At 47.8% G+C, this 15,684-nt stretch overlaps 1 protein-coding gene across 1 annotated transcript in view; it reads right to left on the reverse strand.

The window, feature by feature from the left end:
• The window catches only part of LOC120988611 (probable N-acetyltransferase 16), an 84,499-nt gene extending 69,878 nt beyond the window's left edge, over positions 1-14,621 (reverse strand). The window contains exon 1 of the mRNA XM_040416191.1: positions 14,409-14,621. Coding sequence (XP_040272125.1) covers positions 14,409-14,591 — 183 coding nt within the window. The 5' untranslated portion in view covers positions 14,592-14,621. The remainder of the gene's footprint in view (positions 1-14,408) is intronic.
• Between the last annotated feature and the right edge of the window lie 1,063 nt (positions 14,622-15,684).

Genomic DNA, 15,684 nt, shown 5'->3' on the forward strand with positions numbered 1-15,684 from the left:
AGTCCGAGACCAAGTTACGGGGTTTGCGGCAGGGAGAACGTTCTGCGGAGACCTTTTGCTCTGAATTTAGGAGATGGGCTACGGATACAGAGTGGAACGATTCTGCTCTCCGTAGCCAATTCTGCCAGGGTCTCTCTGAGAGACTGCAGGACGCATTGGCTTTTCATGAAATTACTGAGTCATTGGAAGCAGCTATGACCCTTGCTGTACGTCTTGATAGACGCCTGAGGGAGAGATCTAGGGGTCCTCACCTTCAGAACGTACTGTCCAATAAGGGTACTGCTTCCTTTGACACTTATGGTGGAGAGACTCGGGTGGTTGTGCCTTGTGATGAGCCTATGCAGTTAGGAGGAGCTACTCCTGGAACTACTGGCAAAAGCTTGGGTCATGTGAAAGGAGTCTGCTTTTGTTGTGGCAAGAAGGGACATTTTGTGAATATTTGTCCGTACTTGCAGCATCAAGGTGTAAACCAAAGAAAAAAAAAAAGTTTAAGCCCCAAATTACTATTGGAAGTGTGGGTGGGCAGCAAGAAAACCTACTTTTGTCTTTTACTGGTAGTACCCGTTTTCTCCTGTCAGCTGAGGTGGCGCTAGAGTCCAAAACTGTGAAAATCAAAGCTTTTATCGACAGTTGGGAAGGAGTTAACTTGATTGATGGACAGTTTGTACGCATTCACGGGTTGACTACTAATGCTTTAGAGAATAGTATTTCTGTCTTTGCAATTGACTCAGCACCTCTCACCCAAAAATGCCTGTCGCAGGTAGTGAATGACATTCATTTAAGAGTGGGTGATTTGCATCAGGAATCTATCTCCTGTTATGTGTTGGAGGGTCTGCCTGCTCCGTTGGTGTTGGGCTTACCATGGTTAAGCAAACATAACCCTAACATCGATTGGCAGGCGAGACAGATTCTCGAGTGGAGTGATTTTTGCATGGACAACTGTCTTAATGCATCGTTCTCTATGGTTACCACTAAAACTGTACCCTCGTTCATTGCTGAATTTTCTGATGTGTTTTCTCAGAGTGGTAATCAGGAGTTGCCTCCGCACCAGGAGTATGACTGTCCTGTCAATCTTATTCCCGGAGCTAAATTGCCCAAATCTCGGTTGTATAATCTTTTGAAACCCGAAAGAAAGGCTATGCGGGAGTATATCACCGAGAGTTTGGCAAAGGGACATATTAGACCATCCAAGTCCCCAGTGGCTGCTGGATTTTTCTTTGTAAAGAAAAAGGATGGTACCCTGAGACCATGTCTGGACTTCCGTGAGCTCAATCGTATTACCGTCCGTGATCCTTACCCCCTTCCTTTGATTCCGGATTTGTTTAGTCAGATTGTTGGTGCCAAGGTGTTCTCTAAATTGGATCTGAGGGGGGCATATAATCTGGTAAGGATCAAGGAGGGGGATGAGTGGAAGACCGCTTTTAATACCCCTGAGGGTCATTTTGAAAACCTGGTCATGCCCTTTGGGTTAACCAATGCTCCTGCGGTTTTTCAACACTTTGCCAATGACATCTTTCATCATCTGGTGGGGAGGTTTGTCGTTGTATACCTTGATGACATACTAATTTATTTGCCTAATATGGAGACTCATCAGGATCATGTGAAACAGGTGTTACAGATCCTAAGAGAGAATAAGTTGTATGCTCATCCTCAGGTTTTCGTATAGATCCCGAGAAGGTCCGTGCCGTGTTGGACTGGGATCGACCCGAAAATCTGAAAGCGCTTTTGCGGTTTTTGGGGTTTACCACTACTACCGTAAATTTATCTCGAACTATTCATCGGTGGTTAAACGTTTAACAGACATGACTAGGAAGGGTGCTGATATTTCTATCTGGTCTGATGCGGCATTACAGGCCTTTTCTGCTGTGAAAGAATGTTTTGCTTCGGCCCCTATTCTGGTGCAACCGGACGTGTCTCAGCCATTTATTGTTGAGGTTGACGCGTCAGAGGTTGGGGTAGGAGCAATATTGTCGCAGGGTCCTTCACCCAGTAAATGGCGCGCATGTGCATTTTTCTCTAAAAAACTTTAGATTGCTGAAAGGAATTATGATGTGGGGAATAGGGAATTGCTGGCCATTAAGTTGGCGTTCGAGGAATTGGCGGCATTGGTTGGAAGGAGCAATTCATCCTATTACGGTAATTATGGATCACAAGAATCTGGCCTACTTGGAGTCGGCTAAGCGACTGAACCCAAGGCAGGCCAGATGGTCATTGTTTTTCACCAGAATTAACTTCATCGTCACTTACCGCCCTGGGGTTGAGAACGTCAAGGCTTTCCTGGGGGGCGGGTGAGTCTAATGACCCTAGTCCCATTTTATCTGAAGGGGTGGTTATATCCGCTCTTTATCCTGATCTCGAGGCCAGGGTGTTGGAGGCACAGGAGGATGCTCCGGACTCTTGTCCTCAGGGGAAATTGTTTGTTCCCCCCGAATTACGTCACAAGGTGTTCGAGGAACATCACTGTACGGTGCTTGCTGGGCACCCTGGGAGCAGATCGACTATCGATCTCATCTCTCGCAGATTCTGGTGGCCGGGGTTGCGTAAATGTATTAAGGACTATGTGTCAGCCTGTGGTACCTGTGCACGTGCTAAGGTGACACATACTCGGCCTTCCGGATCTCTGCTTCCATTGCCCATCCCGTCCAGACCTTGGACCCATTTGTCCATGGATTTTATCACGGATTTACCGAATTCTTCAGGAAAGACCGTGATTCTGGTGGTTGTCGATCGTTTTAGTAAAATGGCACACTTTATTGCATTACCTAGTCTACCCAATGCTAAAACTCTTGCGCAGGTGTTTGTTGATAACATCGTGAAACTACATGGCATTCCCTCTGATGTGGTGTCCGATAGAGGGACTCAGTTTGTTTCCAGATTTTCGAGAGCGTTCTCTACTCTTCTGGGTGTACAATTGTCCTTCTCTTTGGCTTTTCATCCTCAGTCGAACGGACAGACGGAGCGCACTAATCAGAATCTGGAGACTTACTGGAGATGTTTTGTTTCAAAGAATCAGGAAGAGTGGTCTTCATTTTTGTCGTTAGCTGAGTTTGCTATAAATAACCGTAGACAGGAATCCACTGATAAGTCGCCGTTTTTTGGGGCATATGGTTCCATCCACAGTTTGGTACATTTTCTGGTGCTCATAATTCCGGCGTTCCTGAGGAGGAACGATTTTCCTCTTCTTTGTCTTCTGTTTGGCGGAAAATCCAAAATAACCTGGAAAAGATGGGCAACAGGTATAAGCGTGCGGCTGACAGGAGACGTATGAGTGGTCCGGACCTGAGAGTGGGTGATTCTATGTGGCTGCCTACAAGAAACATTAAACTTAAGGTACCTTCTTGGAAGTTGGGACCAAGATTTATTGGTCCATATAAGATCACTGCCATTGTTAACCCTGTAGCCTTCCGTCTTGAACTTCCTCAGGCATTAAAAATCCGTAACGTATTTCATAAATCGTTGTTAAAGAAATGTGTTGAACCTGTTGAGTCGCCCTCCTTGTCTCCCGCTCCTGTCATGGTGGACGGCAATATGGAATTTCAAATCAGCAAGATTGTGGACTCCCGAGTTCTCCGGAGATCCCTTCAGTATCTCGTTCATTGGAGAGGGTACGGACCAGAGGAGAGGATCCAACGACCGATGTTAATGCTAGTCGTCTGGTGAGAGCATTCCACAGAGCTCATCCTGATAAGGTTGGTCCTGGGTGTCCGGAGGTCACCCGTAGAAGGGGGGGGTACTGTCACACCGGTGACAGGTTTGAGAAGATCTGAAAGATTATCTGCTCATTAGTGATCTGACAGCATCTTTTGGTTTCACTTTGTCTGTGTGTTGCTTGTATGTCCACACCTCCTGTTCAGGTGTGGATCATGTGACCTTTACCTTCCCCTATTTAGTTTGACTCCACCCATCACTCCTTGCTCTGGATAGCTTCATTTGGTGTTGGAAGAGCTGGAGTGTGGTTCTAGTTGAAGTCCTGATCATCCATCATCCATCATCCTTAGAAGTTAAGTGTTCCGCTTGTTGTGTTTTGTATTCCCCCCCCCCCCTGTTGTTTACTAGGCCTCAGTGAGACGCTGCTTCCTTCACCTGGGAAGGAGCGGGTTGTCTCTGCCCTGTCATAAGTCTAGGGCTTCTGAGGGCCACCAGGGTTTTCTAGGTTCCTGTGTATGGGCATCTCTACCATCGAGAGGTGCCCATACGGATAGGAGTTAGGGCCAGGAGCAGGGTTTCATAGGTGGTGACCCTTTTCCTTCCCTAGTGGTGAGGCCTAGTGTCTTTTCCCTTCCGTCTTGTTGTCTTTTGGTGTTCTCCCCTACAACATCCGTGACAGGCTAGTGATGAACGAACATCAGCCGGTATGGTTCGCGAATGCGCGGTCGTGATAAAATGTTAGCAAACCGCGCGTTTGCGGCTGGCCCTATTGACTTTAATGGCAGGCGAACCTTATAAATCTTCAGGTCATATTTGCAGCCACCAAATACTTACTGGAGGTGCACAAATAGTCCCACAACATAGACAGTGACATACCAGAGGTTGCTCATTGGCAAAAATTCCCACAAAAAATATGTATTTTAATCAGGGGCCATTTTTATGCGTCTTAAAGGGAAACTCTCAAAAATGTGCCCTGCTGGAGCCTAGAAAATTTTTATTTTAGGCCACAGGAGTACAGGCCCCAAACATTAGCCATTCACCTGACAGAAAAGAACTTGTGATTATGTGGCTGGAGGCAGGCGATAAATCCCAGTGGGTCCCCTTGAGGCATTTTTGTACATTTACATGTCCCTCTGTGGCTCCTACATGGTATAATGACCACCAGTGGCCCCTATACAGTATAATGGCCACTAGTGGCCCTTCACACAGTATAAAGACCCCCCCATGCCCCCAAACACAGTATAAGTACCCCCAGTGGCCCCACACACAGTATATAATGACCCCACAGTGGCCCTTTATTCAGAATAATAACCTCAGTCGCTCCCCCCATTCAGAATAATGACCCCCAGTGGCCCCCACACTTGGGGTTATACTGTATGGAGGGGGCACTGGGGGTCATTATACTGTATGGTGGTCACTGGGGGTCATTATATTGAATGGGGTCTCTGGTTGTCATCATACTTAATGGAGGGCAATTGGGGATCATTATATTAAATGGGGGGCACTGGAGGTCATTATACTGTGTAAGGGGCCCTCACAGTGTAATGACCCCCCTCACATACCTATCATTGCTGGAGCGCAGGGGAGCCGGCGGTCCTGTCATTTACTAACTGCAGCTCCCTGCGCTCCTGCTCTCCTCCGGCCCGCTGCAGCAGTGAGACACACGTCATGACGTCACTGCTGGGCCGGGCCTGGAGGAGAGAAGGAGCTGTGCAGTGATGTAGCTAGAACTGACTGGGCCCCACAGAAAATTTTAGTACGCCCCCCACCCACCCCAGTGGGTTCACATCACGTTTTTCCTATCGGTTTGATGTATACAAATGTGCAGCAAGAAATGGCTGCCAGATCGGGTTCTTTTATAGGGTGGGGATGTGTCTATGTGCTTGTGCTGAAACGTCTCAATTGGCTGTCCTATCCCACCTGATGGATGTGTCAAAGTTCGGAGCAATGCAAAAGAATATGGCGCTGGCGGACATCGCCATATGTTTGCATGTAAGGCGAATCGCGAACGCGCAGGGCAATCTCTAATCCTGGTAACTGAAGGCTGAAAAACCCAGAAGCGCACTTCCGGGTTAAACCCGGATCACCGTGCGGTGATTGGTGATGCTGGTAATTAATTGTAATAGGCTGGGTCTCTCTGAAGAGAACCCAGCATATTAGAAGTGCAGTTCCTATATTGTCCAGCAGGCCAATATAGGAAATCAGTAATTTATGTAATACTATACACCATATTGGTGTATAGAAATCATCTATATAAAAATTTAAATATTATATATATATATATATATATATATATATATATATATATATATATATAAATCACCCCCTCCCCCCTTCATTGCTTAGAATAATAAAAATGAATGCATATATATATAATTATGGGTAGTGTTGAGCGAACTTGCGATTTGCAAGTTCAGCGTTCGGGTTATCTAGGAATTCTGTAATGGATTCCGTTACCACTGAATCTGACCATAACGGAATTCTATGACGGCATGCACCACGGAAAACTATAAGAGGCATTCCGCCCTAATATTTCAGTAAAAGTTCGGATTCGGTGTTCAGCGCTTTCTTGGCGCTTTTTGAAAGGCTGCAGAGCAGCCAATCAACAAGCGGATAACTGTGTCCTTAGAAGCCATCACAGACATGCCTACTATTGGCATGGCTGTGATTGTCCAGAGCAGCATGTGACCCAGCCTCTATATAAGCTTGAGTCACATAGCGCTGCACGTCACTCTGCTGTTACTAGTGTAGGGAGAGGATGCTGCTGGACTTGTGATTTCAGGGAGAGAATAGGAGAGAATCTAAACCTCAGCGATCTACAAAGAAATAGTTGTGTGGGTGCAGGGCACTATCGTTTTACCCTGCCCTGAGCTCATTGACAAAAAAAATAAAACTTTCATAATTCTGTTAGTTAGGTGGGCGGCGGCAGCCATTTTATGCAAGCTCAGTGCACCAGCACTGCATATGTGCTTTTGGGATATTGCAAATCACCATTTTTTTGGCAATCTACAACATCTGAATTAGTCTCTGTGTAATTTAAGCTAGAAATACACCCATCATTTTCTGAGGTTTTAAAAACACACATTTTTGACATTAAAACACTATTTTCAGGCCTTGCAGCATCAGCACGTATAAAATTACAGGCTTATATACTGCTGTCAAATTCAGTTGTTAAACAAACACTCGTTTGGGCAAAAAAAATTTAGTTGGCAGCCTTTGATGCAGATGTCATTTTTAGATACACCCTTAATACATTTGGGTTAGATTAAGAGATTTGAAATACCGCCATTTGGTGCACCAATATTAAATTTAGGCCTACACTGCTTCAGGCAGTGTGAGATATACCCTCTACATACAGGGGTTTGATTCAGGCATTTGAAATACAGCCATTTGAAATACAACCATTTTGGGCAAAGAAATATTTAATTTAGGCCTACACTGGTTCAGGCCCTGTGAGATACACCCTCTACATACAAGGGTTTGAATCAGGCATTTGAAATACAGCCATTTGAAATACAGCCATTTTGGGCAAAGAAATATTTAATTCAGGCCTACATTGGTTCAGATCGTGTGAGATACACCCTCTACATACAGGGGTTTGATTCAGGCATTTGAAATACAGACATTTGAAATACAGCCATTTTGGGCAAAAAAATCTTTAATTGAGGCCTAGTCTGGTTCAGGCCGTGTGAGATACACCCTTTACATACTGTCGTTCTATTCTACTATTAATTAAACACCCATTTAGGACAAGATCCTAAATTCGAAAAATATGAGGAGAGCGTCAAATAAGGGACTTGGCCCAGGTCGTGGTGCTGCTGGTGGAGCTCCTATTGCAGGGAGAGGACGTGGTTGATCTGTGCCAGCTGCACGCACAAGTGAAACCCCTTCCTCAGGTGCGAGTAGGAGACAAAACCTGCAGCGGTATTTGGTCGGGCCTAATGCTGCGCTACAAATGGTGATGTCACGACGGGGAGTGGGGGAACCTCCCATTGCGCAATGCTCTGGCTACCAGGCTGAAATGCAGGGAAAATGGAGCTGGTCACCTCCTAACGCTTCCCTCAACAGGCCCTAGTCTCCTAACTGTATAAGCTCCCTTCAGTGGTAAGATGACTCATACCCACGTGCCTAGAGACCTAGGAATCCCTGCATTGCCCTACAGATGATGACAGGGCAGAGAATACCTGTGCATCCACGACACGGATGACAGGCGTCTCCAGAGGCCCAGTAGCTGACAGGATGCAAGACTATGGGTAAATCAGTACGGGAGGTAAGTCACACAGCAACATAACAATGCTATAAACACTTACCTGCCACAGCCGAGATGGGCGGAGGCTTCAGGCTGGGAAACCCACAGTCTTGCCTTCGCTTAAACCCCTCCGGGAAAGCTAGCCCCTTCCGGAGCAATCACACCACCATGCGAACCTCCAAACAGGGACCACACCAAAACTACAACAAAACCAGAGAGGAGGGGTACAGGAAACAGACACAAATAATAACAACTAAGGGTGGCTCACACAGCATGACACATTCAGCCAGGGAGCAGAGCTCCAACACAGACTGACAACAAGCAAACTCAAACTAACCTCAAGCTCCACCACACCAACATATAAGGAGACCTGAGGTCACACCCACCACACTCCAACAAGTTTAACCCCGTGCACACCAAATCAGGGAAAACACCATTAAACGTTGCCGCAGGCAACTAAATGAAGCCACGACCTTAACACAAGGTTGTGACAGGTGAGGCTTGAACATGTACAGGTGATAGTAGATTGGGTTGCTGACAGTGGATCCAGTTCCTTCACATTGTCTCCCACCCAGTCTCCTTCTGAAAGACCACAGTTGGCACCTGCAGCCAATGTCCATCAGTCTTTCACCTCACCCCCTTGCAAATCAGCCAAGCAGTCTGAGCCCCAAGTCATGCAACCGTCTCTTCTGCTTTTTAATGACTGTTAGCAGGGTTTCCCAGGGCCATCCACCTAGCCCTGCCCCAGAAGTGGAAGAGATTGAGTGCACCGATGCCCAACCACTTATCTTTCAAGATGAGTACATGGGAGCACCATCGCAGCACGTCTCGGATGATGACGAAACACAGGTGTCAACTGCTGGGGCTTTCGAAAGTGTGCAGACCGACAAGGAAGACAGGGGTGAAGACTGGGTGGAAGATGATGTGGAGGACGATGAGGTCCTCGACCTCACATGGAATCAAGGTCATGCGAGTGACCTATGTAGTTCGGAGGAAGAGGCAGTGGTCGCACAGAGCCACCAGCACAGCAGAAGAGGGAGCAGGGTGCAAAAGCGGAGCGGCCGTCCTGTAGACAGTACGCCTGCTACTGCCCACCGCAGCAAGGGACTGAGCACACCAAAGCCAGCTCCAAGGAGTTCCCTGGCGTGACAGTTCTTCAGACAATGTGCTGACGACAAGACATGAGTGGTTTGCACGCTGTGCAATCAGAGCCTGAAGCGAGGCATAAACGTTCTGAACCTAAACACAACCTGCATGACCAGGCATTTAAGTGCAAAGCTCGAGCTGCAGTGGAGTAGACACCTCAAAAACCAAGAAAGGTCTCTGGATCCTCCTGCTTCCTCTTCTGCTGCAGTCTCGGCCTCTTCAGTGCCACCTGCCACCCCACAAACAGAGGATCTGCCAGCAACACAAACACCTGTGTCACAAGCATCTCCACAATGTCCCACGGAAGCGTTTAGCTCTCCATCTCCCAAGCGCTGGAGAGGAAGAGGAAGTACTCCCCTACCCACCCGCGATCCCTAGCCCTGAATGCCAGCCTTTCTAAATTACTATCCTTTGAAATGCTTTCATTCCATCTGGTGGAGACGGATAGTTTTAAAGGCCTTATGGCGGTGGCTGTCCCACAGTACGTCGTGCCCAGCCGCCACTACTTTTCAAGGCGAGCCATCCCTTCCCTGAACCACCAAGTGGTGGACAAAATCAGGTGTGCACTGCGCAACGCCATCTGTGGCAAGGTGCACCTGATTACGGATACGTGGACCAGTATGCACGGTCAGGGCTGTTATATATCCATAACAGCACACTGGGTTAATGCAGTGGCGGCTGGGCCTGAGGCAGAGAGCAGTTTGGCGCATGTCCTTCCACCACCAAGGATTGCAGGGCGCTTCAGTTTGCCTCTTGTTGCTTCCTCCTCCTACTCTGCTTTCTCATCCTCTACCAGCTCCTCATCCGGTCAGCGTAACACCTTCACCACTAACTTCAGCACAGCCAGGGGTAAACGACAGCAGGCAGTTTTAAAACTTATCTGTTTGGGGGACAAACCCCACACCACGCAGGAGCTGTGGACGGGCCCTGAACAACAGACCGATGAGTGGTTTGTGCCAGTCAGCCTCAAGCCCGGCCTGGTGCTGTGCGATAATGGGCAAAATCTTGTAGCAGCTCTGGGACTAGCCGATTTGACGCATATCCCTTGCCTGGCGCATGTGCTGAATTTGGTGGTGCAGAGATTCCTTAAAAATTACCCCGATATGTCAGAGCTGCTGCATAAAGTGCGGGCCGTCTGTGCGCGCTTTCGGTGTTCTCACCCTGCTGCTGCTCGCCTGTCAGCGCAACTTTGGCCTTCCCGCTCACCGCCTCATATGCGACGTGCCCACAAGATGGAACTCCACCTTGCACATGCTGGCCAGACTGTGCGAGCAGCAGCAGGCGATAGTGGAGTTTCAGCCGCAGCACGCACGGGTGAGTCGCTCGGCCGAACAGCACCACTTCACCACCAATGACTGGGCCTCCATGCGAGACCTGTGTTCCTTGTTGCGCTGTTTCGAGTACTCCACCAACATGGCAAGTGCTGATAACGCCGTTCTCAGCGTTACTATCCCACTTATACGCCTCCTTGAAAAAATGCTCCTGGCAATGATGGAGGATGTGGCACAGGAGGAGGAGGAGGAAGAGGGATCATTTTATAGGTTTTCCGGCCAGTCATTCCCAAGTGGCTCCGAGGGTGGGTTCCTGCACCCACAAACCCAAGGTACACAATTGTCCAGCCAGGGCACAGTTCTGGAGGATGACAAGGTGAAGGATGAGAGGAGGTGTCACGGCGGGGAGTGGGGGAAACCCCCCACCGTGCAGTGTCAAAGGGTAAAGGGGATCAGCCTGTTCAAAATGAGTTATTAGGGAGCAGGGCACCTCCTACCGCATCCCTAATCCTCTCCCTGACTCCTCACCATATGAGCGGACCCCGATGGTGGGACGGCTCATACACTGGATACCTAATATCCTGAGTCGCCCTGGAAATCCCTCACTTAGGAGCAGGGGAGAGACTACCTGTTCATCCACAACACTGAGGAACAGGAGTCTCTAACTAAGGCCAGGCTGCAAGGAGGGGAAACACATACAGCAAAAGGAGATGGCAGGTAAGTGAAACCAGTAACACACTTACCTGCCACAGACACACTGACTGGAACCCGTGCACAAGTGCTAGTGTCCACACCAACATTAAAGGACACAGCACACACCACGAACCACACAGGAACCCAGGATATCCATAGCTGCAATAAACGTGAGCCACCATAAGAAAATCTATGACCTCAAGCGTGGCCCTCACTGGACAGATGGAATAACCAGACAAGGAGCTTAACTCCAGCACACACCAAGGCTGGAGTAGAACTGACTCCTGACCTAAAGCCACAGGTATAAGAAGCCCAAGTGACCACACCCACACACCCACACACCCATGAACCCATAAACCCAGTGTTCACAAAACACTAGGAAGGGAGTTAACCCTTCAAACACCAGACAAGGGAAGGAAGCCACTTAAAGGGGAAGTGCACACACAAGCATACTAATCCACATGTTACCACCGGCAACAGCATGCATGTGCAACCATGTTCCGGCAATCACCCAGAAGGCCGAGACACTGCCACCGCATGCTCTCACAGCAACACGTTGCCGCAGGCAACCGCAAGTGTGGCAACAGTGTCACAGCGCAAACCAAAGGCCCTGACAGGAGGAGATGGAGGAGGAGGAACCATGTTCACAGCAGGGTGGCACCCAGACCAGCTCATGGCCATCACTGGTGCGTGGATGAGGGGATACAGAGGACACAGACAATACACCTCCCACAGAGGACAGCTTTTCGTTGCCTCTGGGCAGCCTGGCACACATGAGCGATTACATGCTGCAGTGACTCCGCAACGACCGCCGAGTTGCCCACATTTTAACTTGTGCGTATTACTGGGTGGCCACGCTGCTGGATCCCCGTTACAAGGACAACGTACCGTCCTTAATTCCGTCACTGGAGCGTGATCGTAAGATGCGCGAGTACAAGCGCATGCTGCCGCGTCCTCAAACTCCTACTCCATATGGAACTCCACTTCGAAAATCAATTTTTTTTTTTTTTTTACATATTTTATTTTATAGAATTTCACTACTTTGTCATTAACATTTTCTGGTAAAATTCACCAATTTTTGGGTGTATAGGTCCACTGCTATACCTAGTAGGCCGGTTAACAAAATAAAATAAAATTGTGAGTTGCATTTTCTGGTGAAATTCAGCAATTTTTTGGTGGGAAGTACCACTGCTATACCTATTAGACCGGTAAAAAAGCAACAACATTTGTCAGTTACATTTTAGGGTCAAATTCGCCAATTTTTGGGTGTAACCTAGTTGGCAGCTTAATAAATTTCAATAATTTTTATTTTACATTAGGGTGACAATAAACAATTGTTTTCCATCATAGACCCCTGCTCTACCAAGTAGACAGGTTAATAAAGGTCTGCAATTTTTCTGTTACATTATTGGGTTCACATTATACAATTTTAGACGTGAATAAACCCCTGCTCTGCATAGGTGACAGGGAATAAAATTTCTGAAATGCTTCTTTAATTGATGCTCGCCACCTCCTTTGATTCAATGCTTAAACTTAAATAAGTGGTACCACATTTAAGCTTCAATACTTTGTCCCACATTTCCGCTATACTCTTTTGGCCAATATTTGCGCCTCAATAGCTTTTCCCACAATTCCGCTTGACTCTTTTGGCCCACATTTGGGCTTCTGTAATTTGTCCCACATTTGCGCCTCAATAGCTTTTCCCACATTTCTTCTCGATCCCAATTTTTTTTTTTAAATTAATCTCCCTTAAATTTGGTCTCTTTTTCTCACACTCCCTGTCCGGCCTGGAACCCTGATTCCCTGCCACCTGTAATCACCATGGTAGGCGCATGAAAAAACATTGAAAGTGGATGGTGAACATCACAGGGACATGCGACATGGTGGGGTGGGGCAGTAAGTATGCACACGCCTACACAAACTAACTGACAGGGGTCAGCCCCTGCAACGTCTGGATCTCCAAATTGGGCACATGGCCTGAGCTTGCCCTTCACCCCTTGGAGGTGCTGGCCTGCCCTGCAGCCGGTGTATTGTCTGAACGTGTGTTTATCACGACTGGAGGGTTATATTTCCCAATGTTTTGGGGTGCACCCTAATTTAAAAAAATAAAAATAAATTTTAAAACAAAAAGCAGTGTAGGCTACCTCCTCCTCCACCGCCACCGCCACCGCTACTTCCACCTACACCGCCACATCCACCGCCTCCTCAACCTCCTTCTGCATATGGACCTGGTCCTCCTAGAGCAAGATTATTATTTTTTATTTTTACGTATTTTATGTTGTTTAAAGTCATTTCCCTATCCACATTGGTTTGCAGAGCACTTGCCATGCTCTTAACCACATTTTGATGACATTTGCAGCCCTCTAGCCCTTTCCATGACATTTTTACAGCCACTTTAGTGCTCAAAAGTTCGGGTCCCCATTGACTTCAGTAGGATTCGGGTTCGGGGTCAAGTTCGGGTCTCGAACTCAAACTTTTTTCCGAAACCGTCGAACCCGAACATCCAGGTGTCCGCTCAACTCTAAACGTAACCACAGGCCTATGTGTTTGATCCATCTGTGGGGCTGTGGGGGCTTTTTTACCAGAACGGGGTATGCACTTGTGGCGGCACAATGAGTTTGTACTGGAGTTATTACGGTTTATTCTGGAACATAATGTGTTTTTGTTTAATGGCCGCCTGTTCCACCAGCTCAGGGGAGTGGCAATGGGTAGCCCATGTGCACCGACCTTTCCCAATCTCTACCTGGGCTGGTGGGAACGGAAAACGTTTTTTACTGAGGAGGAAAACAGATGGATCAAACACATAGGCCTGTGGTTACTTTATATCGACGGCGTGCTGATCCTATAGTCTGGGAGTGTGAATGACTTTAAAGACTTTGTCACTGACCTGAATAAGAATGACCTGGGACTATATTTCACGTCGGAAATCCATCAAAACCACATTACCTTTTTAGATCTTAACATCTTTAAGGATCCTGAAGGGAATATAGGCACACGTCTGTTCCGGAAGGACACAGCCACTAATAGCCTCCTACGTTGGGACAGCTGCCATCTTGTAGCTCTGAAAAAGCAGAAACTGCTCTAGGATGGCAGACTACCGGGTGGCGGCTAGGGACATTCAGAGTAGGTTTACAGATATAAAATCTCAGGGACTGTCCATCAAACAAGAGGGGGATGAGCCGGGCCGCATCACTGGCCAAGTGATAATGCATTAAATGGAGCGACCCCACCCACAGGGGCTAAAAATTGATTGGACATGCTGGATTTCAACATGTCTGATCCTATGTTCCTGCAGGAGATAAGACTCTACCAGAGGTGTCTAGCAGTGACTTATTTCCCTCTCTCTATTAATATTCTTCATAAATGTGACCGTCATCAATAATTTACTCTTTTCTACTCACCACTTTCCCTTCACACCTGGCCATGAACATTCTTCTCAGGGGTTCCTTCAGCCATTTATGGTACATCCCAGGCACATGGTCCAGTCCGTTGAATAACCCACTAGAGATAGACATCAGTTCTTCATAGTCTTCTGCCGTTGCAGGCGAAAAATCAATTTTTGGAACTGAAGTCAGAACCGACATGGTGTCACTGCGCGATATAGACCAGAGTCTCAGCTGAAAGGAGAAGAGAAAAAGTTTAATCAGGCAAAGTCTACCATCATTCCTGAGATTGATAGGGTTCCCAGCAGTCAGTCAGACACTTTCCGATACTTGTCCCTTATACTGGGAATACGTTTTAATCTTGGTACAAATCCTTTCACCAATCACAACTGAGATTTTTTTGCAGGTTGGATAGTAAAAAAACCTGTTGTTATGAAAGACTCTTTGAAGCCTCTCACACCCTCTGAGCTTAAAAAAAAAAAAAGAAAACATGTATCTCACATCCGCATGCTGTGCATTGGTCTATAACTGCTTCTCGGTGTAATAAATGGTATACAACCCCCTGATACACGTACTGTACATAAGGCATTGGTACACATTTTGATCAGAGTGCATAAGCCCACTCACCACGCCAAGGTTGTCTCCTCGAGTGGGACCTACACTGCGAATGCCCCTCCTGGGAGAGCAGCCCCTGGATGAGTGAGTGACAGAACTCGAGAGCCTGGTATGGAAGGAGCTTTGGCTAGACAACGCCTACCAGGCACTCTGGTGGTACTCGATTCGGCACTACCCCTGGATGGCTGATCATAACAGGCCCGAGGGTGATCATTACGATGGCCCTGGCCTGTTGTTTGAGGCCTTCGCTGAACCAAAGTTTGGAAATGCTGGAGAGTCCCGGTTCTGGGATATCTATGACTACAGGGAGGCTATGCATGATTGGGCTACAGCGAGAGAGGTGAGACAAGACCTGGCATCTCTAGTGACAATGGAGTGGGAGCTGGAGCAGGATTACCAATACCATCTCAGCTCAATTTGGCCCCAATATACACTGCAGGAGAGCTGGGTGGCATTCCCAGACCTACAACCCTACAGCTGGGAAGACCTGACTGAGGTATCCCCTGCTTCACTACCAGCTGCGGAGGTAAGGGACCTCATAGACTGTTCCTGGGTGGACCCCCAGTCGGCGGGTGGAGATGGGACCGAGGTCTCTCTACCGGCCCTTCAGGGATACTGGGCAGCCGGCCCAGATCCACAACTACAGCCAGAGTTCCCGAGAGTAGGGTCAGTCGGTCCT

The sequence above is a fragment of the Bufo bufo genome, chromosome 1 (assembly GCF_905171765.1).
Source record: "Bufo bufo chromosome 1, aBufBuf1.1, whole genome shotgun sequence".
NCBI classification, from domain to species: domain Eukaryota; kingdom Metazoa; phylum Chordata; class Amphibia; order Anura; family Bufonidae; genus Bufo; species Bufo bufo.